Source organism: Bactrocera dorsalis, chromosome 3 (genome assembly GCF_023373825.1).
Source record: "Bactrocera dorsalis isolate Fly_Bdor chromosome 3, ASM2337382v1, whole genome shotgun sequence".
NCBI classification, from domain to species: Eukaryota; Metazoa; Arthropoda; class Insecta; order Diptera; family Tephritidae; genus Bactrocera; species Bactrocera dorsalis.
In genome coordinates, this window is record NC_064305.1 from 66,929,234 (window position 1) to 66,956,846 (window position 27,613).

At 37.0% G+C, this 27,613-nt stretch overlaps 1 protein-coding gene and 1 non-coding gene across 3 annotated transcripts in view; both read right to left on the reverse strand.

Moving 5' to 3' along the window:
• Window positions 1–263: 263 nt before the first annotated feature.
• Window positions 264–27,613, reverse strand: part of LOC105228981 (helicase domino) — a 36,469-nt gene continuing 9,119 nt past the window's right edge. For both annotated transcript variants that reach the window (XM_049451086.1, XM_049451085.1), the window contains 11 exons: window positions 25,130–26,002; window positions 24,407–25,059; window positions 23,754–24,337; window positions 21,811–21,997; window positions 21,597–21,733; window positions 21,318–21,504; window positions 17,106–19,331; window positions 15,245–15,463; window positions 6,950–6,985; window positions 2,234–5,299; window positions 264–981 (listed from right to left, as the gene is read on the reverse strand). In XM_049451086.1, the coding sequence (XP_049307043.1) occupies window positions 493–981; window positions 2,234–5,299; window positions 6,950–6,985; window positions 15,245–15,463; window positions 17,106–19,331; window positions 21,318–21,504; window positions 21,597–21,733; window positions 21,811–21,997; window positions 23,754–24,337; window positions 24,407–25,059; window positions 25,130–26,002 (8,657 nt within the window). In that variant the 3' untranslated portion in view covers window positions 264–492. The remainder of the gene's footprint in view (window positions 982–2,233; window positions 5,300–6,949; window positions 6,986–15,244; window positions 15,464–17,105; window positions 19,332–21,317; window positions 21,505–21,596; window positions 21,734–21,810; window positions 21,998–23,753; window positions 24,338–24,406; window positions 25,060–25,129; window positions 26,003–27,613) is intronic.
• On the reverse strand, window positions 21,131–21,236 carry LOC125777955 (small nucleolar RNA Me28S-Am2589). The gene has a single exon (XR_007422459.1). It is a non-coding gene; the product is annotated as a small nucleolar RNA Me28S-Am2589 (small nucleolar RNA).

Genomic DNA, 27,613 nt, shown 5'->3' on the forward strand with positions numbered 1-27,613 from the left:
ACAGTGAAGATTACAAGAGCGTAGAAGTACATGAGCGATTTAGTTTCAGTTTTAATTGTAAAAAATATATATATTTATTTATTAATCGTAAAATATGGAAACATGAGTGTGGGTGTGTGTGAGTTTGTATTTAATTTGTGGATAATTAACGAGCTAAATTAAAAAAAACCAACAACAAACACTATGCGTTTAGCATATTTATTTGTCATTTGTTTACACATACAACTATTATTTATTCATATATAACTGTAAATCTGTATATATTTTTCGAATTCAATATTTCTGCAGTTGAATCAGCAATCACTAGAACTAAACATAATCTTTACGAATATAATACTCTTGGACTTTTCGGGGCAATTATTAAGCACTTTCACAATCGACACTATTTTCCACACATTTTTGTTTTTGTTTTTGCTTTTGCTTATTACTGTTTTTTGCATATTATTATTTTTGTTTTTGTAAACTAAACAACAACTACGGCACAACACTCGTTTACTCCTTTTCGCTGCGTATTTGCATGATCTTCTTCTTCACCAGCGTGCGCACCTGTTGCGCCGTCGACTGCTGCACGGTTTGTTGTTGTTGTTGCTGCTGTTGACCGCCACCAGCACCGCCGCCACCACCACTGGACGTGGCTATCGTTTGTGTGATGGTCATCACTTCACCTTGCCCCGCACCCGATGAGTTCGCTATGCTGGATGTGCTCATACCTTGTTGTTGTTGCTGTTGTATGCTTTGCTGTTGTACGACTGCCACCAAATTGCCACCGGCCGTTTGCAGACGCACCGGACTGGCATTTTGCCGCTGGCCTTGCTGTGCAGCCACTTGTTGTTGTATCAAATGTATTGTCTGTTGCGTTTGCGATTGATTGCCACCGGCGGTGCCCACCTTTATGGTGCCGGCAATGTTTTGACCGCTGGTGACGTGGGCGCGCAGATTGCCGGCAGCAAGTGCTGCTTGCGCGGAAGCGGCGGAAACCACCTGTTGTGGGGGCGGACGGGAGAGAGAAAGCTTTATTAATTTTTCAATAAAATTTAGTTTTTAAATTAAATAAATTCTTTTAATTAAACTTTTACTTTACTTTTTATTATTATTATTAGACATTTTTGTTGTTGTTTTTTGTTTGTTGGCGTATTATACTTTTATAACTTTAAAAGTGAAACTTATTAAGGTGGGGTAGTAAATTATGAATTAAAACCAAAAAGGTGCAAGGTTGCCACCTGTTTGAAAATTTTATATAAAAAAAAATTATGAAAAAATAGTAGATTCTTTACAAAGGGAAAATGTTTGTGGCAGTTAATTATAAATTAAAACCAAAAAGGTGCAAGGTTGCCACCTGTTAGAAAGTTAAAAAAAAAAAATTATGAAAAAATAGTGGACTCTTTACAAAGGGAAAATGTTTGTGGCAGTTAATTATAAATTAAAACCAAAAAGGTGCAAGGTTGCCACCTGTTTGAAAATTTTATAAAAAAAAAAATTATGAAAGAATAGCAGATTCTTTACAAAGGGGAAATGCTTGTGGTAGTTAATTATAAATTAAAACCAAAAAGGTACAAGGTTGCCACCTGTTTGAAAATTTTATAAAAAAAAATTAGGAAGGAGAAACAGTAAAATATTTTACAAGAAAAAATACTACGTATGAAATTGTGAAGGAAAAATTACAAAAACATTGTTCACAGCGTTGCTACCCACTTGACAAGCTTAATTTCATAAAACTGAGTTGCCACATGTTTGAAAATTTAAAATTATTTTATATAGGCAATTAATAGCGTTTAAGAAAAGTGTATGTACAAAAATTGTATATGTATGTAGGAAAAAATTATTGGCGAGCGTTGCCACCTATTTACGATTTTTCATTAAATTTAATTTTTAAGATAAAAGCATTATAACACAAAAAAGTATCAAACTAATATTTTTGTTTGGGAAACTTGTTAAGGTGTTGCCACCTGTGGGGAATTTTAATTCGATTAGGCCTTAGTTTCTGACTTTGTAAACACTAAACAAAAAAACTTGAGAAAAAAATTTTAAGGTGTTGCCACTTGTTCGAAATTTTAATTCAATTAGGCCAGATTTCTTGTTTTTGATCTCGATCGAATGCCGTTCCTGACATATTTTTTTCTAGTAATACTTTTTAACTACTTCATTTTTTTATAATTTCTAGTGTTCTACATACTACATAGATAATAAATTATGGAAAAGGTGTTACCCGACTTCCTTTCATCGCTTCGCTTACATTTCTTCTCACCTGAATGGTTTGGCGCTGATTCGACTGCGATGCCACCGACACAGGTATTACACGCCCCACACTCGTCTTGCTCAACACCAGGCCCGTGGCGGCCAGCGAACCCTGCTGTCCTTGACGCATCACATGCTGTATTTGCTGCACTGTCACCGAACTCGGTAGCGATTTCGTATTCTGTATGTGCACCAATTGTGTCTGTACGCCACCAGCGCCCTTCGGTTGTTGCACCACCGTGGCGCCGGATGAGGATTGCCCCACCGAAGTGGTCACCTGCTGGCCAGCCTGCGCGGCTGTAGCGATCTGCGTCATGCGATTGATTTTGCGCGGCATATTCAACGGTTGCATGTGCAGCTGACGCATTTGCGCCTGATTCGCCATGGATGTGGTGACCTTTATCTGACCGCCGGGTTTGAGGTGCGACAACGCCATATTTACGGTGGTGCCTTGTTGTTGGCCACCACCAGTGGAGACGGTGACGCCACCGCCACCTTGCTGCACTATACCGGCGCCGGATGAGGTCTTTACCAGCGTTGCTATTTGCTGCGCGGTCACTTGTTGCACCTGTTGTTGCTGCTGCTGTTGCGCTTGCAGTTGTTGTTGCGCGCTGCCGCCACCGCCTTGTGTCTGTTGCTGTTGCAGTTGTACTGTGGTGCCTTGCGCAGTGGTCGCCGACGTATTGAATATTTGGCCCTGCTGTAACACTTGCGCCTTCTGATGCGCGCCGATCACCTGTCGCTTGACCAGCACCATGTCGTCGCCCACTTGACGTGCGATAGTCTGCTTGCCGGCTACCTGCTTGATGAATTGCGTGCGGCCCTGGTGCGCCACTTGTACTGTGGCCACGGAGGCAGCAACGCCGCCACTCGGTGCGGCAACCATATTCGATGAGGATACCGTGGCGACGGCGACCTTTTGACCTTGCACCTGCATCGTCGCTTGGCCGCCGGCGGTCTGTACGAGACTGCCTTGTATAATGGTGCCGGCGGCGTTAACGAGCGCTGTTTGACCGCTGGCCGTTTGTACAAGTGTTTGACCGCCGCCTTGCCCGGATGTGGTTTGCAACACCTTGAGCTGTTGGCGCTGGCGATAGAGTTGTATGTGCGGCGGAGCATTGCCGCCCACGTTGCTTGTAAGTTTTGCGCTCTGCTGCAACGTGCTGACCGGCACTTTGGTCACCTGCTGTGTGGTACCTGGCATGGATGTGAGCCGTAACTGCGCTGCTTGGAACTGGGCAGCCGCTACGCTGGGACCCAAATTGGACATGGAGACGATTGTTGGACTGGGATTGCCGCTGCGCTGTTGCAGCACGACATCCTGTAGCGCGCCAGTGGTGGCGGCAACGATGCGCTGGGCGCGCAACGCCGACGTATTCAGCGTTGTCACTGTCGCGCTCGGCTGTAAGTTGGCCGATGTCGTGAGCACGGTGCCAACTGTGGCCAGCTGCGATACGGACACCACTTGCGGCAGCGTTTGTGACGGTATTGTCTGCACGATGCTGCCGCCGCTCTGTGATGCGCCACTGGAGACTATGGTTTGCGGTGAAATCGAGACGATTTGCGCGTTGGAAGACTGCACATGTTGCTGCGCCGATTGTACGCTGGAACTAAGGGTTTGTACGGGCGTGGTCAACACTACCGACACGGTCGATGAGGAGCCAACACTGCCGCCTTGCTGCTGCAGTTGTACGTGTTGCGCACCTGCGGCCGCCGCTTGCTGCGTTAACTGTTGCATTTGGCCCGCGGTTAGGAGACCCGATTGTGGCGCCACGATCGCTTTAACGATTTGCGTATTACCCATACCGGCGCGTAAGATTTGCTGTTGTTGCTGCTGCTGTGATTGTGTCGCCGCATTGCCGGCGGCTTGTTGTTGATGCGTCACCGGCAAAGCGCCAGCATGTTGTAGCACAATGGCGGTGGCGGTAGGTTGCTGTGTGACGCCCTGCACATTGCCGCTGGGTATATGCTGGATTTGCAGCTGCTGCGTGTGTAGGCCGCCGGCTTGTTGCAATGTAGACGCGCCGCCAGCGCTGACATTTTGCTGCTGTTGCACAACCATTTCCTGTATTTGCACGGCGGTTGTTTGCTGTTGTTGCACCGGCACTGCTTGCGCAGGCACCGGTGGGGGCGGCGGTGGACACTGACTGCGCTGTTTCTCTCGTATCTTGTTCGCTTTCATGGCGGCAATATTCAACGGCGAAATCGGTTGATCGTAGTTGCTGATGCCGAACTCTTGCAGCACTTCCATGTGCTTGGGATTCATGAGATTTGGTGTGCTGAAGTGGCGTTTCGGCGGTGGCGCCTTCTTCAGATACGCCGCCTTAATGCAATCGAAACGTGAACGCATCAGTTTCGTGAAGCTGGTGTTGTTGTCGTTCGCATATAGTTGTGTGGTGCGCAGATAGCGCAGTGGTCCTTTCAGATATTCCGATTTCAGCATTGCCTTCATCTTTTTCTGCTTCTTTGGACTCTCTACAAATTTACCCTCCTCACGCGGCTGTATAACCATTTCGTAGCGCCAGCGGCATTGCTTCGCCGAGCGGAAGGTTTTCGCTTGGAAATTCACAATTTCCGACACCAGATCCCAGTTGGGCGTGTGTCCCGGTGAGAGCACCATTAAATTGCACGGTAGCCCTTGTAGATTCACCAGTACATGCAATATTACAATATCTTCGAAGATGGTCCACTCGGCCATGCCTTCGGGTTCCACCAGCTGCTTCTGCGGTGTTTGTGGTTTTAGTCCGGGTATTTGCACGTTCGGCTTGAAAACGCCGCGATAACGTTGATTCTTTAAATCGCGTCGTATGCGCGCTATTGCCGCCGATGGTCGGTCGAAGAGTGAACGTGGCGCTACGTAGTTGTCTTCACGCCGCATTTTCAATGGCCTGCGACTGCCATCCATGGCGAAGCCGGCATCACAGCGCGAACGCTTGTAGTCCTTCTTAATGTAGACTGGTGGTAATTCGACCTCCGGTATTGGATTCATCTCGTACATAAATGTCAACGAGTAGTCGATGTAGATGTCGTTATCGTCTTGCGGTGGCGTGGGTGGACACCACATCTGTGTTGCAGAAAATTAAACAATAATGAGTAAGGAAAGTCTAAGTAAAATGTGTAATTTTCGAAGTTCTTTAAAGTTAGTAAATTATGATAAAATACGAAAGCGATTAATAAGCTAATCTATATTTTTCTTTCAGAGCGTGTTCAGAGCTTAAAAGTACCGAATTAGGTCAACTCTATATTTCATATCTAACAGAGAGATTTCGTTTGGATATGCATACGTATATTTCGTTGAAATCAGCCGAGTCTATCGATAAATAGAAAATAAAACTGGCGAATGGGAATAGGTCTTGGGCACATTGATTGGCTGCTCTCAAAAGTCATGACAGCTCTGACATGACAGTTCCTCCATAAAAAACTACGGTTTGGGGTGGTTTGTGGTCCGGTGGAATCATCGGTTCATATTTCTTGAAAAATTATGCTGGTGAGAACGTAACCGTCAATGGCGACCGTTACCGCGCCATGATAACCGACTATTTGATGCCTGAAATTGAAGCTCGTGATCTTGGCGACATTTGGTTTCAACAAGACGGCGCCACTTCCCACACATCGCATCAATCAATGGATTTATTGATAGAACATTTTGATGAGCAGGTAATTCCAGGTTTTGAGCCAGTCGATTGGTTGTGTGATATCGCACCGTTAGACTTTTTCCTTTGGCATTATGTAAAATCTCTAGTCTATGCGGACAATCCCGCTTTTATTCAGGCTTTGGAGCGTGTCATTCGCCAGTTACCAGTCGAAATTGCTCGAACGATCATCAAAAATTGGATTCAGCAAATCTGAGGAGTAGGCCGCTGCCAACATTTGAACGAGATAATGATAATAAGCATTCCAGCATAATGGTTTTTCTTCGAAAAAGTAGGGAACCTCGAAATGAATCATACTTTTTTATCAGGAAAGGTCTGTCATAATTTTGATTATATATCTCACACATTGATTGATATTTTTGGAAGTCAGTGGTAGGCTCTAGGTGCCAAAATTCCCATATCTGGGAATGTCAATATAACCAAGTTTGAATGAAATTGGTCGAATAGGTCTGGAGATGATGTTGTTATAGCGGCAAAAAACATTTTGGAAGTTATTTTCAGGAATGGAATTAAAAATAAAAAAAAATTAAAAAAAAAAAAAAAAAATTAATTTAAAACAAATTAAAATAAAAAAAAACAATTAAAACAGAAAATAATTAATGTAAGAAAATTAACATAAAAAATAATATAATTTTTTTAAATTAATATAAAAAAATAATATTAAAAATAATATAAAATATATTAAAAAAAATATATATAAATAATTATTTAAATAAAAAAGAAATAATGTAACCGAATGTAAAAAAAATACTATAAAAAAAATTTAATATAAAATAATGAAAATAAAAAATTAATAAAAAATAGAACAATATAATTATATATACTTTTTTAATTTTGTAGTATAAAATTTTTTTAATTTTTTTTGATATATGTATAAAAAAAATTAATATAGATATTAAAAAAATTATATAAAAAAAAAATTGTAAAATTAAAATTAAAATTGCAAAAATTACAAAAAAAAAATATTTAAAACATACAACAACTGGAAAAATAATACGACAAAGATTTTGCAAAAAAAAATTTTATTCAAACACAATTTCTAAAATAAAATTTCAACTTACCGGCATTTGTTCCATGGTATTATCCGAAATCCAAATCTGTGAAGTTCGAAACAAATATCAAGCATGGTAAATAGAAACCACACACGTGACCGAATACAACAGGACGCCGCCAAAGTATAACAGGGATTTTTCGAATTTTTTATTTATAAAAATGGAATGCCGATTTTTTTTTTTTCAAAGTTTGTTTGTTGTTGTAGGAAGTAGTGTGTCAAATTAGTGTATGGATGCGGAAGACACGTGTCAGTCGCGATTATTGCGCAGCGTGCGAGCGGTACGAAAGAAAAGAATAGAAAAATATAACGATAAATATTATTTTCTCTTCAATAAAATCTGTTTTGGTGGTGTTTAAGTTGGCTAAAGCTATTCACGTTCAAACTTTTCTCTTTCAAATAACTTAAAGCAGCGCAGAGAAGAGCTTTTTAGGCTTACAATAAACGAGAGTGTAACACACACATGCGAGTGTGGTGTTGGTTTTTGTTTTTAAGACAATTTTCAAGTGAAAAGTTGTTTAAAACAAATTTCATTTTTGCTTTGCAATGTTTTAAGTTCGTGTTGCAGACGATTTTTTCGCACATTGGCATATTTTTGCGTTTTCTCTCTCTCCCGCTCTTTTTGTTTTGCGAAAATTTAAGAAAATTTTTTATTTTAATAAAAATCTGTGGCCGTTTGGAAATGGCAAATGAAATTGTTATTATTTTTAGCTGCGAAGCAATACACCACACACACCCACGCGCATAAAACAACAACAGCTTGCGGTACACTTTCAATTATTTGTGCAAATTTGCTTTAATTTTTTTAAATTTATTTTGAAAAAAAAGTGATATTTTTTTTAAATAGTTTGCAACTTTTGAGTTTACTTTAATTTAGCATTATATTTTTTTCAAGTTTTAATTAATATCGTGATTTTTTAAGTATATTTTTGAGTTTCAATCTAAAAAAAAAAAAAATAATAATTTTAAAATTAATAATATATAATCTTTATATTTTGAATTTTTTTTATAAAAAGTATTATTTTAAATTTTAATACAAACAAATTTACTTCACAAAATTTTTTTACTTTAATTTTTTGTTTAAATTTTAGTATAACAAATTTTTATTAATATTTCAATTTATTTTAATTTTAATTACGTTTTTAATGCTTTCATTTTTTACTATTTTAAATGTAAATTATAATATTTTTTAATTTTATTTTAATTTTGAATAATTTTCTTAAAGTTTAATTTTTCAAAGTTTAACCTTTTCATGTATTTTTTTACTGTTTAAAATGTAAATTATATAAATTTCTATTTTTTTTTTTTAATTTTTAATATTTAATTTTTTTATTTTACTTTTTAACATTAAATGTTTAATTATCTTCTTTAGATTAAATTTTTATTAAGTTCAAGTTTTTTACTTCACTCTTTTTAATTTTAATTTTTTTACATTAATTTTATTTAATTTTAATTTTTTTATTTTAAAGTTATCAATTATGCAATTTGTGGTGGTGCAACTGTTTTGGTGCCCAAGCAACACTAAATAAGGGTGTATGAAGTAATTATGCTGTTGATCAAAATAATAACCGTTATTTTATTTTATTTTTTTTTTTTTTCTTCAATTTAAAGGCTTTTAAAAAAGTGCTCATAACATTCTACAACAAATGCTGCGGCGTCTGCTTTTGCCATTTACCAAACCCAACCTTTTTCATAACAATTTTCTATTATTTTAGCTGACACTGCTTCAACAAATTTTTTTATAATTTTTTCTTGAAATATTTTAATTTGAATTATTTTAATTTGAATTTTTTTAGTTATTTAAATTTTTTAATTGATCAAATTTTTAGATTAATTTATTTTTTTAATTTTTAAATTAATTATTATTTTTTAATTGATCCATTCTTAAACTTTTAAATTAATTAAATTAAATTTTTTTTTTAGTTTTAAATTTTATTTTTTTTTTTAGTTTTAAATATTATTTTTTTTTTTAATTGTTGTAATTTTAAATAATTAATTTTTTTAATTTATATAATTATTATTTTTTAATTAAGTAATTTCTTTTTAAATTAATTTAATTTTTTTCTCCTATTTCTAAAACACTTATACTTGCATCTTTTACGTTTTCTAAATGCTAAACTTGAAACGCGCCTAAAATACAAAAGGTATACGCCTCGCATCATTTGAGAAAAAAAAATACAGACACCAAAACAGATATTAAAAAATTTGCAAGCAGAAAATAATATTTATTTCAGTTACATTATTCTTTTGCTGTCATGAACCGTCTACTCTTCGATATTTTTTCTTTTTGCTTTTGTATGGTTTCGGTTTTGTTGTCGGCGCTAAGTCAAATACATAGCTGAGACGGCGAAAGTAGTGAGGGTGCGTACATATAGATTGATATATTTATGTAAATAATTATTTCCAAACGTTTTTTGCGATTATTTAGGGCCAAAGATTTGTTATTTTTCATTTCCTTAAACTTTCGACAAAATCAGCAAGGCAGAAGTGTGAGAAAAAATGGCGGATAATTCGCTATACGAAAAAATCGACGACGACAAGCGACAACATAGCGGAAGCTGAATAAAATTTGCAATAAAACCACAACAATTTCTTGATATTTGATTATTAATTTTTTTTCTTTGTTTTCTTTAAAAGCATATAAATTAATTTTTCTTTGTTTCTTCTTATTATTTTTGTTTGTATTGTTTTGTTCTTCATCTTTTCTCTTTTGCTCTTTTTGTTGTTAAATGTTCGTTACTACTACTTAAATATTATATAAATACAAATACATACATACATATATATATATATAAATATATTATGTATGCTCAATTTTTATACACTCATTCGAATTGCGCCCAATATAACAACAACAACAATATATATTGTTGCCTAGAAACTCATATTACTCATTTACTTCTTATTCAACATCATTTTCGCTTGCGAAACTCCTTCCAACTTGAATTTCAATATTCATTTCATTTTTTGTTTTTGTTGCGGGTGTAGGAAAATATTTCCTTAATAAACATTATATATTCAGAGTCACTGATTTTCGGTAAACTAGCTTAAGATTAAAGCTTAGGAATTAGAATTTAAATAAAATGCTAACTAAAGTTTAGTTATGAAGTCATATCGATCGGGTAGTTTGTGTACGTATGCATTTATATAGGTAGATGTGATATGCAAAGGAACGTTTTGTGTTGTTTTTGGTTTTTAAAGGAAAGTTGAATATGGAAAAAATATGAAATATATTTTTTTGCCAACAAATTTTAATATAAAATTTTTTGCCAACAAATTGTCACTTGCCACAAATATTAATGTAAAATTTCAAGATTTCGAATTATATTACCATGAAACGTTTCAAATTTTCAAAAGTTTAGCAGCAAAAGAAAAAAAACATGGAAAATATTAAAAAATTTAAAAGAAAAATATATAAATTACTGCTTGTAAGGCAATAAAAATTAAAATAACGGCGAAGATAAACAAAAAGTGACATTTAAACAATTTCGAATTTTTCGAAATAGCAAAAAGTTGAGAATTTTTTACACAAATAAGTAATAATGTAATAAAAATATAAAAAAAAATCGAAATGAATGTAAAAACTGGCATTTGAACAATTTCGAATTTTTCGAAATTGAAAATAGTTTAGTGTTTGTATGACAACTAAATAATAATGCAATAAAAACGTAAAATAAACTGAAAAAATTACATATAAAAATTTAGAAAAATTCGAAATTAAAAAAATAATAAATTAAAGAAAATATTTGAAAAAAAAAGTTGTAAATAACTTAGAAAACAATAAAAGGTAATAAATTAAATCAAATAATTAATTTTAAAATAAAAATTAAGCAAAATTAAAAGCATAACCCTAAAAACTTGTTGGCAGAGGTATTGATAAATCAAATAACGAAAAATCAGTGTTGGTGTGAATTAACTTAATGTTATATAGTATTTACAATTTATGGAAAATAACTTCATTAAACGGAGCAACAATGGTAAATCGGATGAAAAAAAGCAAAATATGAACAAAATCTGAAAATCTGGACCCGATACTAGATATGATTGCTTGTAAGCTAAAGCTTTTTTAATTATTCACTTCTTATTGATGTCTTCCTAATCTATAGGTATGTAGTGTATGAAATAATGTGGTTTAGGCTTAAAACATAAATTACATTAATAATAATCATTATTTAAAGTTGGAACTATGGAACGCACAGCGGTCGTTATTGTTACGGATTTCATTAGCAAACTAGTGTTATTAATATAATTTCTTTGCTTTTTGGAGAGTACAGCAAATTTTACTATGAAACAAAACTAATTTGAATAAAAATTTAATTTCGAAAAAAAAAAATCGCAGGAAATTTTTGGAAACACTTACAAAGTGGATAAAAAAAATTCTGCCGTAGGGCAGTTTAAGTTAAAATTTTTGCGCCAAAAGGAATTCTTGTGATCACAATTTGTAGGGAAATGCAATTCGAAAAAAGAAATGTAACTTTGAGAAATTCGAACTTGGAAAAAATTCGAAATTTTGAAAAATTTTGTACTCTGAAATTTCTTGTGATCATAATTTATAGGAAAATTTAAATCGAAAAAATAATGTAACTTCGAAAACATTCGAACTTCGAAAAATTTCGAACATTTTTAAACTTTGAAAAAATTTGCACAAAAATTCTAAACTAACCGTTGTGGGCATCTTCCAAACACTTATGAATCAATTTATTGCAAAAAAATTGAGTGCGATATTTGGTTTTACCGAAACTAACATGGCATAAAACTGAACTTTGTCGAACAAATAAACACCTATTTTATACTAATGTTAATTTTTTCAATATTAAACACATAAAAAGGTAAATTTAATAATTTAATTTGTTGAATATAAGACCTCACTTGGGGATTAATATTCCCACGCATTAGTAGAACTAAAGTTTAATTAACGGAGCAATGTTATATACTCGTTTATATACATTTACGCAATTTTACAATTTTAACTTTTAAAAAATCGAAAAATATTAGTTTTCTGTCAAAATCTCATAGTAAAAATAACCGTACTTTTCAATGCCCTCGATTATCCTACCACACCTACCACTTCAGCTGCAGCTCCACACACCAGCTAATGCTAATATTTAGATCAACACTAAAAGTAATTAATTTCACTTCTTAATTGTTAATTAAAGAGAGTATCCCCTAACTACCTAGCAGTTAAACATACATATTTACAGGGTTGTTTTTAGTCTATTTCATACGCTTATGCTAAATATAAGTTCGTTTTCTATACATTTAATTGCATTGAACTGTACCTAGTTGTTTTATTGTGTTACACGCAACTGTACTTTTGTGTCTGTCCGCCGCTTTTTGCCGTTCTTCGAACGACACCCACTAACCGCGCGCCTGCCAAGGGTAGCCAGCGCTGCGACAAGTGGACGCGCTAAACTTTCTGCGTTGCAACGCCTGCGCGCACTTGACACTCATTTGTTATACAGATGGGCGCGCGCGCGTTCTTTAATGAAAGTGTTGCGCATCGCCACTGCGCAGCGTATGCGCTTCATCAGCGAGCATACTAAATGATGTACGGTTTAACATCCTACTAAAAAGAACACAACATACGCACAACAATGCACAACAGCGCCAGATACAGTGCGCGCCTATAATACTGTCTCAGTTATTCGTGTAGTTAAGATAATTAAGCGCGTCCGACGCGCGCTCAGCAGCATGACAACAACAACATGACATACGCGCGCGTGTCACTTGTAAGTTACAGTGTATTAACCAAATCACCTCACATTGCGTTTATGTTGCATCACGTCGGTCCATTGCTACTTCTATTACCCGACCTATGCGCCGCTGCGCCATCGACGCTGGCGAGCCCGCTATTATCGGCTAGCGGATCAAGTGGATCGTTGACATTTGCAGCATCACTGTCGTCCACATCGGACGCGCCGCCCAAGACGGCTGCGCGCGTCGTGCTGCTCTTGGGCGTTTTGAGTAGCCAACGGTGCAGCGTTGTTGTGCCGCTGCGTATGCTGGTGGCAGCAACGCGCGCTTTTGGCAAGCGCTTACGTTGCGCCAACGCGCTAGTAGGCGTTTTAGTTGTCTTCGTCATCTGCGCTTTGCTATTCGGTGTACTAACCGCTGTTGTGGTTGGTGTAGCGTGCGCTAATTTAGTTTTATGATTGCTGGTGGCATTCTCAGCATCGCTGTCCATCAAATGATCTTCCTCCGCGGACGCTGTCGCACCAAGCATATCTTCCGGCTCCTCTAATTGCGATTTATTGCTGGCGTATGCCGGAGCATTGGCATCTTTCGTCGCACTTAATCGACTGCGTCGCTTCTTGCTCATGCGCACCACTGGCGGCAGCACCGGACTTTCGTCTAGTGTCCACAGATTGATTTTGACTGCACCACGTGAGCGCGTACGCGGACTGTTCACATCGACATGATTCTGGTGCATGGCGATTGCGCTGGGCGTTGCCGCGGACGTTTTGCCAGCGTTTGACTGGTTACCCACAGCGGCCGCGCCGCGTTTTGTCGCCGATGCTGTGGGGTGATGCAAACGCGCAAGTGGCGTTTCATTCTCTTCCGAGTCCGTTTCATCCGACACATTGTAGTATGTTGAATTCGTCGTCGTGGTGTCGTGTATTTGCGTATGCGCATTCCACACGTCTAAACTGTTGGAATTGGTTGGCGCATCTGAATCGTTGCGTCGTCGTCGTTGGCGCTGCTCAGTGGCGTATGCATGCGCGGTGTGTGCGTTGTTGGCTTTCTCAGTTTCACTCTCGCCGCTGCCATTGTCCATGTCGTGTTCACCCTGCTCGTCGTTCTCGTACAACTCGTCGTCGTCAATGTCTTCGACGGTGTCAAGCACAGTTACATAGCTAGCCGCATCCTCGTTTTGACAGTCGTCCTCAGCAGCGCCGTCACTGTTATTTTCCTCCTCATCTTCGGCTGTTGCTGGCGGCGGCGGTGATATATTACTGTTGCGCGAGTTGTACTTTCGGCGCGGTGTGTAATATTTTACCGTTGAGTTCTTACGTAATGTTGCCGCCTTTGTTCTTTTCGTTTTGCTAGCGACCTGCTCGTGTTCTTCGGCAACCTCTACTTCCTCGCTCTCTGCCGCTTCACTTTGTCCCTCAACATCGTCGCTGCAACGGCTACGCGCGCTATCGTACTCGTTTTGTCCATTCCCCGCGTCGTCATCCTCGCTCACCGCTGTATCGGCCGTATCAACTTCAGCTTCCTCGGCGCTCTCTTCTTCTTCGACGGTTTCTACTTCATTATCACTGCGCTCGCTGTCACTGGCCGTTTGCTCCACCTCTGCCTCATCCTCCTCGTCATCGTTGGCTGTCGCTGTGGCCTCCTCCTCCTCATCAGCGTCTTCCACTTCTTCAGCCTCTTCATCATCATCATCCTCTTCTACATCATTCTCTTCTTCCGCGCTTTGCTTGTGACTGTACGTGCGCAGTCGCGTCTTATTCGCATTCGTCTGCTGACTGCTGCGCAATTGGCGCCGTTTGCCCGCGCCCCGCCCTAACGCTCTCTTCTCCTCCGCTGCTTTTCGCTTTGCGGGCTGCATTTTCGCCGCTGCTGCACCATCACTTATTTTTCGCTTGCGCATTGTCGCCGCTGCCGTAGCGTTGAGCTGCTTGCGCTGCTGCAGCAGTCGTCGTCGATTCAATAAACTTTGATTTTTCACACCGGTCGCATTTCGCTTCGGCCCCACTACTACGCCGCGCTTATTACTCCGCGCATTATTTGTCTCGACTTCGTCGCCCTCGTCGTTGACGTCACTGTCGTCGTCGTCATCTGTATCCGCATTAACTGCGACCGCTGCTGCTGCTGCCATTGAGGTGCGCGTTGTCTTTCTAGTGGATTTCACTGTGTTTTTTGTTGTCGTCGTCGCCGTCTCCTCCTCAGCCTCATCCTCTGACGCTGTGGGTGACGACGACGCACGTTTTGTTGCTCGCGCATTACCAGCGCCGCTACCCTTGGCAAGTCGTTCATGTTCAACACTGTTAGCTCTACTCCTACTACTACCCGTATGACTAATAATATTGTTATTTCTTATGCCGCCTACAGTTCGGCCACGCCAACTCTGGCTGCCAGCCCCTCGACGGCGTTTCACTGGTGAACGCCTGTCTAACACACTATTCCTACGTGCCTCGGTGGCGCGCCTCGTACCCTCACCACTACTACTGTTACCTCTACCGTGTCTGGCGACTTTGCCACCACGTCCTACTCTTTGTTGTTGTTGTTGCTTAAGTACTCTTCTATTTGTCTTAATCATAGTTTTTGTTCTATTTGCAGATCCTTGATTTTTATTATTAACCTGATTGCTTGCATCCTTGCGATTGTAGGTGAGCATTTCATCGGCTTCAGCCTCCTTTTTCAGCATCTCCTCTTCCTTTTGCAGTGCCGCCAAACGATTGGCTTCCCATTCGCGCTTTTGCGCTTCGATTTCCTCCTCGGCGGCGCGCAGTTGTTCGGCCGTCCAGGCGGCGCCGGTTTCCTCCACGAAACGCATGGCATAGCGTTCGATCGGCGAGAGCTGTGAGTAAATGAGAGAAAATTGATTAAAACAAGAATCGGAAAGATTGTAAAGAACTTGAGTAGTTAGCGCTGCAGTGTATGCATAACTGTTCGACGTTGAGTGATATAATCAGGCGTTAACATTCGCTTTGACTATGTCTGAACGTCGTTGAAAGCTTTCTATTGGCACCAAACAACCGCGTTCAAGCAAAAGTGTTGCATTGCACAATTGGAAGTCTAATGCCGTCGTCAAAATTATTATAAAAATGTTAAATATTTCCGCGCGACTGTGAGAAGCATAGAAGAGAAACTCGATAATTCGATTTCGAGGAAGCCCATCGTCCATCGAAGGATTTAGGGATATCTCTGATAGGTCTTAAAGGTCATCTCATCAGAAAACAGAAAAATCGAGTTAGTTTGACAAATTTGGAGGATATACATATCAGAGACCTAACCTTAGAGGAGATTATGCATCTGCATGGCTACCGGGTCCATGCCATCGGTTTCTGATAGGATTTAAGGGCCATCTCATAAGAAAATCAATAGAGTCGAGTTAGTTTGACAAATTTGGACGAAATACAGATCCGAGGCTTAACCTTAGAGCAGATTATAAATCTCTATGACTACCGGGTCCATGCTATCTTTGATAGGGTTTAAAAACTACCTTATGAGAAAATCGAGCTAGTTTGACAAATTTGGAGGAAATGCAGATCAGTGGCCTAACCTTAGGGGATATGTATGCATGTATATTCATGACTACCGGGTCCATGCCATCGGAATCGCCAGAATTCAAGCGTATAAGAGGTCGTAGGTCCTCTTAGAAAGAAGAGTGCTACTTGTATTAAAAAAGTTGGAAAGTATGGAGAACTAATCAATTCCCAGAAACGCCGGTTCTGTTACCAAAATCGTCCCGGATTTTAGCCGATCAGAGCTACTACTATTTCTATTATTCATTGCGACAACAACACCAATGAACAGTTAATCAAATTTCGAACACTGCCGGAGTTTCACCTTTAAAAGTTTCTACGACGAATGGAGACCAAAAGCTAAAAGAAATCAAATTTCTTCCGAAACAGCAAGGTTATAAAGTGATCTCGTTATAGAGTTTAGATTATCAAAAGAGACTGAATAGTTTCAGGTTGTTGTTGTAGTGACAGAAAACATTCCTAAAGTCATTTCGAAGAAAAGGTGCCGAGTTGATGGGTAAAAATCGGAGTGCGTTCCGGTTACTTAGACCCGACTGTTGTGGGAATGGTAGTTTCAGGGTTATTGTTTTAGTTACAGAGAAGATAATTCAGAGATGATACACCTCAGCCGGATACACATAAAACTGGATGGCTTCCGATGAAGTAATCCCAACATCGGATGGGAACCGATCATAAGCTTAACCGAGTGTCGTGAGAACCGTAGTTTCAGGTTCTTAAGCTGAGGTTGTTAAGTTCTTGTTCTAGTTATAGAGAGATATTTCAGAGATGACACACCTCAGCCCAATACACGTAAAACCGGAAGCCTTCCGATGAAGTAGTCGCGATTTTGCATTGGAATCGATTTTCATGTTTAGATCAAGTTCATACGGAACTTGGAATGTCTTTGGCAGTAATTTGTATAAGTTTAAGTTAAACTACAATCCAAGGGTTTATCAATTTCAACACAGCACTCACCTGCTTTACTAAATTTTGCATTTCCAAATCGGCTCGACTCATTTCTGTCGCCCCGGCACCTTCGCCCATTGTCGCCTCATCGATGGGTATGGTTTCATCGAACTCTGCCAAATCGGCGGCAGCTTCGGCCTTAGCTGTCTTAGTGGCCTGCACATCCTGCTCATCCTCGGCAGCGGCCAAGGCGCTCTCAAACGCACGCAACGATTGCTTCTCCGTTTCAATTTCACTGCCCAGTTCGCTAACGATCGCCGCGGCTGTGCTGGTGGAGCTTGATGCTTTGTCTACGCGTGCGCCATTCGCACTTGCAGCATCGGAAGCACTACCATTGCTGCCATCTTGGTCGGCTTGTTCCAAATTGAAGAGATCTTTGATGGTGGAACTCTTGAAATAGGTGGTGGTAAAGTTACCACCCTCGATGGCCATATCGCTAAGCATACGCTTTTGATTGGCCTTCTTCAGTATGTTCACCTCGATGGTTTTCTCCGATACCAGGCGATAGATGTGCACATCGCGTGTTTGCCCGATACGATGACAGCGATCTTGCGCTTGCGCATCCATTGTTGGATTCCAATCGGAATCGTAAAATATCACAGTATCCGCGCCGGTTAAATTTATGCCCACACCACCGGAACGTGTTGATAGGATGAAACAGAATATGCGCTTGTCACCATTGAAACGCTCCATCAGCACTTGACGCTGTTCGACACGTGTCGAACCGTCCAACCGCAAATAGATGTGACCATGGTAGTTGAGGAACGCCTCCAAGACGTCCAACATTTTCGTCATTTGCGTGAAAATGAGCACACGATGTTGCTCGGATTTTAGCTGACGCAACAGCCGATCAAGTGTTTGCAATTTACCGCAATCGTACTGTATGAGTCGCGGATCTGGGAATTGTGTGGTCATTGCCGAGATCACCGGATGCAGCAGTGCCAGTTTCGGTGAGACATAATGCGTAACGCGTTGTTCGATGGCGCGCTCGCGTTGCAAACGCCCCGATGTCAGGTGCTGCACGAAGAAACGTATGCGCGGCGCACAAGCCGACGGCACGTAGATCACGAAATTACCGAATGTTTGTCGCAAATCTTCGACGCGCTTCTCATACGACTTGAGTATCTTGCTGAGCGTCCAACTGTCGCGGCGCGTCATAGCCGTGCTACAATTGGTGTGGCTACGCGTTTGCCACGTGGTGTATTCCAAGGTTTGATTGGGTCGCACGCATTTCACCAGCGCATCGCGACAGTCCTCACCGTAGATGGGCACACCCTCGATGCGTCGTCGGTTAAGAGTCGATAGCAACTTGAGACGCGCAACGCGCTGCTCCTTACGCTTCTCCAATATCTCTTGCATATTATATATGGGATCGCCTTCGGATGTTTCCGTTGATGTTGTCTCTTGCTCGTCAACGTCCATTGTTGTAGCATCATTCGTCGCATTTTTCACCTGCTGCGCAATGGTGCTCAACAATTTCTCCGCTTTCGGTTTAATGCCTACATTGGCTCTGGCGCCGCTTACAGCTTGTAAATTTGTCTGTCCGCTGCCACTTTTACACACCAACGTCAAACGATTGCCCGCCGCATTACCACTGCCGCTTATTGTGTCGCTCAAAGCGCTGCTCCCAGCGGAGGAAGTAACAATAAAATATTCCTTACCACTGCCATGTTGCACGAGCTTGGCGATTTTCGCTGCCGGCGGCGCCAGATTACCGCCTGCTTGTGGTGCAACTTGCACACGCGTCACGGATATGCCACTGGCGGTGCGTATATTACCAATGCCGCTCACACCGCCGCTGCCGCTAGCTGTGCTGTTGGTCACCGCCATGGCAGCTGTGGTGGACGAAGTTGAGGGCGCCATTGAGAGTGCGGGCATTTTGGACGTATTCACCGGATTTATATTGTTCAAACGCTTCACAAGTCGTATATTCGCGGTGTTCGTCTCACGCAACGGCACCAGTTTATTGCCTTCGGTGCGCATGGCAGGACTGGCGCCGACGCGCACTGTCGCCGTGCTGTACTGGCTCAAATTCTGCTGCACTTGTTGATCGCGTACGCGTATGTAGAATTTGAATTTGCCACGCGGGCAGGATGGCGGCGGTGCGGGCGCGTTGTCGATTTCCTCAATCAGCTTACGTGGCGCTTCGAGTACGCGTGACTTGTGCGAAACGTAAGCGGTGAGTGTGAGCTCCAAGTCGATTAGCAATAAATTGAGCGCATGCAGGTCGACGTGCTGCAAGAAGAGAGGGGGGAATATGCATTAAAATGTAATATATACATCAAATGTGGGATTTGCATTTATTAGCTGTGGTCATTGGTGACGCGTTGCATTCTAGGTTGTCTATAAATAAACATTTTATGACATTTTGCCTGAACTTTGCGCGATTTAATGTATATATTAAATCAAATTGTTTCTTCTTTCAGCACAAGATCATTATTTAGTGTGATTTTAGCCCAACTCAAACTTTACCCATAGTAAATTACTTAAAGACACAAAGGAGTTGCGAATACTTCGACCTTCTAATAAACTAAACAAGCCTTTTTAGTACTTTTTATCGATAAATTGCTTTAGTTATCGATAATAGTATCGATGTTTTGTGTATCATTTTATTCAACAATTATCTGGGATTTCCAATTTACGGTTCGGTTTATAAATGAAACTTGACATTGGAAATATCGATAAATTATTATCGGACAAATTTTATTCGTAGAAGAACGAAAATATTTTTAAAAAAGAACTAAAAAATGTAATTCGTTTTAATTATCGATAATATTAATCGACAAAATTATAGATGGTTTGTGAGTTATTTTATTCTTTATTAATCATCTGCGATTTCCTATTTACGGATAGAAAATAATTAAACTTGACGTTGAAAATATCGATAAATTATATTCAGAAAATTTTTCTTTGTAGAACAATGATAATATTTGTTGAAAAAGAATGACAAAATATAATTCGATTTAATTATCGATATTATTAATCGACAAAATTACCGATGTTTGTGGAAATTTCATTCTTTAACAATTACATATCTGGGATTTCCATATCCCGGATCGTAATGATTGAAAATATCGATAAATAATAATCGGAAAAAATATATTCGTAAAAATATTTGTTAAAAAAAATTAAATTAAAAAATATAACTGTTACAAATAAAAAATTGAAACTATCGTTATTTTTGAAAAATAACCGATAACCCGTTTAATTATCAATAATCGTAATCGATAAAAAATATCAATGTTTTGTGGAATTTTTAATCTTGAAAAATTGTCTAGGATTTCCATTTTAGTGTTAATATAAAATTGAACTTGGCATTGAAAATATCGATGTGTTAAAATCGGAACCCGTATAACGACGATAGTTTTTGTTTAAAAAATTTAAAAACAATTTTTAATCAAACAAACAAAAAATTAAGAGTAACGGTTATTTTCGATAAATTTTTAAAAATAATTCACACTTGATGGACATTCGATTATTTTATTTCATATATTATTTAATTGCCGATAATTTTAGCCGATTTTATTCATCAAAAATAATATAAAATATCCATTATTTTCAAAATTTTGTATAAAGATATGCTTTATGAAAAATTAATTATTTTAATTGTCTATAATATTAATCGATTTTGTCAATCGATAAAAATATCGATATATTTTTCGTTGAAAATAAAATTGAAAATGAATTTTTTTGGATTACAATAAAGAAAATAACGATAAGTTGTAATCGAAAAAATTTTAATCGAACAAATTTTAATCGGAAATGCGGAATTATGCACTTTGGACAACACTTAAGTAAATAATATTTTATCTAAACTTGTTCGAAGAAAATTTAAGATGATAACAACAACTAAGTGAAGTGTTTCAAACAGTCGACAATAAGTTGTTTTTATTTTAGTACATTTCTAGGTTTAAGAGGGAGTTTTTAGACTGTACAGCGAGCTCATCTAACGACCGCTTTTGAGGCCACTAAGCAAGAAGTGATCAAAGAAAATATTTATCTTTTTCCCTTCGAATGCAACGCAATAATTACCAAAATTGATCAGACAAATGCCTCGCAAATGCGAACATCCTTTTTATTCCGAACCGCTCAATAATAGATTGGCTCAGAATGTCAGTGACAATTTATCATCATCTCAAAATTGGTAATACCGAAAATCGATAAATTTCGATAAATTCTGAACAAACCTACAGTTAATTAAATTATTATTATTTTACATACCGTAAATGGATCGTATTCCAGCAGATCGTAAGCAATTCTCGGCGCCTCATAGGTTATGGCCTCCATTTGAAATGGCGATATTGTTGGACGCACTTCAAACATATTTGGATGATTACAGACTTTACGCAGCTGCATGAGCACATTGATGACGCTCAAAAGGCTGCCGGTCTGCAGCGTTTCCTTTGTTCTAAGAAGATAAGTGGAAGACATAAAATTAGTATGGATTCAAAGAAATGAAGGTAGGAAATTTCAAAGAAAATTCTTTGGCTACAAACTCACTTTGCGCGGCTCATAAAGTCATCGTACAAGTAGCGCTGACGATTGGACAAACGACACATTACAACATGTTCGTATTTTTTCGGCATTTGCTTCTCGACTTCCTTTTTGAGGCGACGCAGCAAGAAGGGGCGTATGACCTGTTAGAAGAAATGCAATAAATATAGATTATATTAGCGGGGATAATACAAGCAGGTTGGTGCATTGTATTACATACCTTGTGCAGGCGACTTATGAGTGTCTCATTGTACTCCATATTGCCTTCGATCATGCCGGTCATGGGATTTGAGAACCATTCTTTGAATTCGCGATGCGATGAAAACACATAGGGCATAAGGAAATGCATAAGCGACCACAGTTCCATCAAATCGTTTTGTAGGGGCGTGCCGGTAAGCAGCAAACGTCTGGAAAATTAAGAAAATTATTAAAGATATATATAAAAAATGCATACAAAATAAAAAATAAATAAAAAAGAGATTAATTAAAAATAATTAATTGAGAAATTAAAAACAAAATAATTAATTAAAAATAAATTTAAAAAACTAATTAAAAATAGAAAAATTAAGTAAAAATAAAAAACAACAAATTCAAAAATAATAAATAATTAACAAGTTTTTTAATTAAAAAGAAACAACTAAAAATGATAATAAATAAAAAATAATTAGAAAAAATTAATTAAACCAAAAAAATTAAAAATATTAATTATTGATTAACAATTAATTATAAAATAAATACAATAAATAAAAAATAATTAAAAATTAAGGAATTGAAAAACTTAATAATTAAAATATTTTAAATAAATTCTTTTTTTTAATAAAAAATGCTAAAAATTACTTGATTAAAAAATAATCAATTAAAAAATTAAAAAAAGCAATAAAAGAAATAAAATTAAATCAAAAAATTTATAAAACAAGGAATAGTAAATCAAAAAATAATAATTAAAAACATTTACATAAAAAAACAATTAAAAATAAAGAAGACAAATTAAAAAGAAAATAATTGATTAGGGAATTTTAATAATTAAAATATTTTAAAATTAAATTAAAAAGTGAAATTAAACAAAAAAATAAAATAAAAAATATATAAAAATAAAATAAAAAAATATATAAAAATAAATTAAAAATTAAAAATAAATAAAAAATTAAATTAAATTAATTTATTATAGTAATTAAATACAAATTATAATTAATTACAAAATTAAAAAATTAGATAAAAAAATAAGAATAAAGAAGACTCATAAATTATAAAATTAAAAAATAAATAATTAATTTGGAATTTTTATAAATAAAATATTTAAAAGAAATAATAAGTAAAAGAAATTAAATAAAAAAATTATAAATTTCTACAAATTCATAATTCATAATCTTTGTATAGAAAACAATAATTAAAAATTAAAAAATAATTAATTAGTTTGACAATTCTTTAAACAAAGCATAATCAATTTAATAAAATTTAAAAAAAAAATAAAAATAAAATTAATTTAATAAAATTAAAAAAAAAAAAATAAAATTAATTATGAAAATTAAAAAAAAAAATTAAAAAAATTTAACAAAAAAATAATGCTAAATTTTTTGAAAAGAAACAATAATTATAAAAATAAAAAAATAAATAATTAGAAATAAAAAAATAATAATTAATAATATTTTTAAAAATAAAAAGTAATAAAAAATGTAATTATGTTTAAAAAATAATCAGAAAAATAATTAAAGATTGAAAAAAGGAGTAATTAAAAATATTTTTCTATAAAAAGCGTTTAAAAAAATAATTAAAAAAAAAATAATAATTAAAAAAAAAAATAATTTAAAAAAATTAATAAAAAATAATAATTAAAAAAAAAATAATTAAAAAAAAATAATAAAAAATAATAATTAAAAAAAATAATAAAAAAAATAATTTAAAAAAAGTAATAAAAAAAATAATAATAAAAATTAAACTTAAAAAAAAACAGCCAAAAATATATTTCTTCTTGTTTTTTGTACACAAAGCACTTGACAAGCCAGCGTAGTGGAGTTTGCGCAGTCTCTCTGAGAAAGCAATGCTTTGAAGTAGTTGTTTGCTTTCAGCACCCAAGCGTAGTTCTTATTCTAGTTTAGCAATCGAATAAGCACTGATTATGGTGCTGTTGGTTTCTCGCAATCATTTACAACAACAACAACTCACCTTTCTGTGGAGAAGTTCAGCAGCAGTTGCCAGCGTTGTGACTTGAAATTTTTTATATTCTGCGCCTCATCCAATATCAGATATTTCCACTTTTTTCGCCGAAAACTCTGCTGATCCTGCACGACCAATTTATAGGACGTTATGCAAACATGAAATGCATTCGGTTTAGTCCAGCCGACGCGTTTCATCTTACGCTCTTTCTGCGTGCCATAGTAGGTGAGTATTTTGAAGGCCGGACACCACTTCTTGAATTCCATCTCCCAATTGAGCATCACCGACGACGGCACCACAATCAAATGTGGTCCCCAATTGCCTTTGACACAGGCCAAATGCGCCAGCAAGGCAATGGTTTGTATGGTCTTGCCCAAGCCCATTTCATCGGCGAGTATGCCGTTGAGTTTGCGCTCATTCATGGTGACCAGCCAATCCAAGCCGATGTGCTGGTACTCGCGCAGGGAATGCTTCAGCAGGAATGGTACCGGCGTCACCACATTTGTGGATGATAGCGTATTACCTTTGGGTTGTATGCTCTCGGCTAAAGCGGCCGCATCTTTAATCATATCATCCTTGCTATTGCCCTCAGTCTAAAAAATAGTAAATGTAAAATATTTTAGTTAGCCAGGCATATTCACTCGAGCGCGAGGTGTACTTACATCTTCCAGCAGACTTTTTAAGCCGTCTTCCTGCTCATTCTCTTCGCTCTCGTCGTTGGACGTAGGCGCCTCCTCATCGTTGGTGTCTTCGCCGCCCGACTCGCTCTCCGTTTCAACCACCGTGCCATCGCTGCTGGCATCGTCAGCCACTTCGTCATCGTCGGAATCGATTTCGACTTTCGCGCGTTTTTTCGCCGGCGGCGTACACTTCTTGTTGCGCGCCGTCGTTGCCGATGTTGGTTCATCGATTTTGCCTGACTTGTACTTGGCTAGCAGTTGTTCGACCGTCAAGTCATTGTCTGCTTCCAAATCATCAATTTCCTTCTGATGATCGATATCCATTTCGTCCTCTTCTTGTTTGCTAATCGTATTCTCATCGTCATCGCTCTCTTCATTCGCTTCGAATTCGGCATCATCGGCATCGTCTTCTTGGCTGCTGGTAGCCATTTTGGAATCTTCTTCTTCCTCTTCCAGCATGATCTTATCGCGATTTTCCAAATAGCCTTTAGGTAAATCTTTGAGAAAATCATCTAGATCCATTTGGGATTCTTTTTCCAATGCGGCAACTTCCTCCTTAACGTCAGCGGCTTCTTCCTCCGCTTTGGCAATTGTTTCCTCATCATCCTCGGAACCGGATTCTGGACGGAAATCATCTGGAGCGCACAAACAATACATACCGTTAATTTCTCTCAAATTTGTTCATTTAATTTCTCTCAAACTTACCATCGGAGCCATTGCCCGCCGTCGCCTCGCGCTTGGGCGACGATATTCTGCTCGAGTCCATGCTAGGCGCACCACTGGCACCAGCCGTTGCATCCATGATGCTCTTATTCATGCCCTCCGCCAATTGCTGTGAGAATTTCTCCGTCTGATCGACAATGAAACTCAAATGTTGATCCAGCGCCTTCTTGCGCTTCTCCTCCAGCTTGGTATGGTGTTTGTACTCCACCAATTTCTCCACATTGGACCAAAACATTTTCACTTCCTTCGACAGGAATGCGGCTATGCGCTTCAGATGCGCCTCTTGCGCCTTCTCCGCTTTCTGCGCCGCATTCGCCTTATCCTGGAAGTATTTCTGCACCATTTTGGCGCATTTCTTTGCCGCATTCTTCTTCCATTTGCGCTCTTGCGCAAAATCCGCCGCCAACCAGACCATCTCCTCCAGCAAATAGTCCCAATGCGCCTTCGGACGGCTGGGCTCTTGCAGTTTTGGCAAACGTTTCTCAGTCCATAATCCCTCTCGCTGTAATTCGGATACGCGCTGGAGCACATAAACCTCTTGCTTGGCTTTGAATGAAAACTCCTGCACGCTATTCGACGCAGTGGGCGTGTTCAGGCTGCTGGTGGTGCCGCTTAGCGCGACACTACTGCTACTGCCGCTGGCCGCAGCTGCAACTGTGCCGCCGCCATTTACAGTCGCCGGTACCAGCACAGCATTGGGCGTCGCCGGCGTATTGGTCTGTAAGTTGCTGCTTCCAACTCCGGCTGTGCCGCCAGGTGAGGCAGCTGCGTTGGCGCCGTTGCCATTGCGCCGCAAAACTGCTGGTGAGCCGCCACCAACACTACTACCGATAGCAGGTACGAGCGGTGTGCCACCTGAAGGAGTAAGCAGTTGTTAAAGAATTTATAGTCGATTGTAGTGAAATTTGAGCAAAAATTAATGACACAACGGTACATGCGTTGGTGGGATGCAAAAATCATACGAAACCAACAACAAGCGTTAGGCGTTACAGGCAAAACCAATAATTGTCTAATTTTTCCGTTAGAAAACCAATTAATCAATTGGGTATTAGTGCTTAAATATTTAAACAAATAATAAAAAGGAGCGAAATGAGACGATGATTGGGTATTAAGAACTTAGTAGTAGATAAAGAAAGTAAATAAATGTATTGCTTTTAACCACAAATGCCTTAGCAAATAATACCTGCACTTAATCTACAGCTCATTTGATTACTTTCATAATTGTTTGCGATAATCTAGAATGATTAGGCTTCTGGATTGTAAGCAATCAATTGGCAATATCGCAAAAACTATTTCTATAGCACTTTATAACGAGAAAAAATCCTGTAAGATAAAAATTTCGATTTTACAGAACTTGAAAAAGTGCGAACGAGAAATTACAGGAAAAAGTATAAAAAGAAAAAATTAAAACAAAAATTAAAAAAAAAAGATAAAAAAAAGAAAAAATTAAAAAAAGAAAAAATTAAAAAAAAAGAAAAAATTAAAATGTAAAAATATAATATAAAAAGAAATTATATGCAAATAAAAAATGTCAAAACAATAAATCAGTAAATAAAAATTATCAAAACAAGAAATAAAAATTTAATTTTAAAAAATTTAAGGAAAAAAATTAAAAATATTGTGAAGAATTAATTAATTTAGAAAATTTCATTTAATTTAATTAAGAAAAATTAAGAAAAAAAATTAAATATTGTAAAGAATTATTAAAAACTTATTTAAACACTTATTTCAAATATATTTTTATAAACCAGAATTAGAAAATAAAATAATATGATAAATTTAAGTAAAATAGTTTTATTTATAAATTAATATATAAGTTAAAAAGGTTAAATAAACAAGAATTAAATAAAAAAAGTACAAAAAAATTAAATAATGAATACAAAAAAAAAAATTATAAGTAAAAAACATTAATTTCAAAAATCGTTTAAAAATATTGTAAAAATCAGCTTATTAAAACAACACTAATTAAAAAAATATATTTAAAAATCATAATTCAAAAATGAAATCGTATGAAAAATTAAAGTAAGAAAATTAAATAAAAATAAAAAAAAAATAAAATAAAAGTAAAAAAAATAAAGTAAAAGTAAAAAAAAAAAAATTAAATAAAAGTAAAAAAAAAATAAAATAAAAGTAAAAAAAATTTAAAATTAATGGAATAAATTAAAAAATAATAATAAATGATAAATGACATATTAAATAACAGAAAAAACATTAAATAAAAAATCTCAAAAGAAATTATTCAAAAATAAAACAATTTGAAAAATTAAAGTAAAATTAAAAAGCAATTAAGGTCAAAAAATTAAGTGAAAATTAAAAGAAAGTAAAAAGATTAAAAGAAAAAGCACGAATATATATACATATAAAGAAGAAAATACCGAAAAAAATAAATTAAAAAATACCAAAAATAATAATTATTTATGAACCGCTATCCAAAACTAAAAAAATTTAAATAAACTAATTAAATTT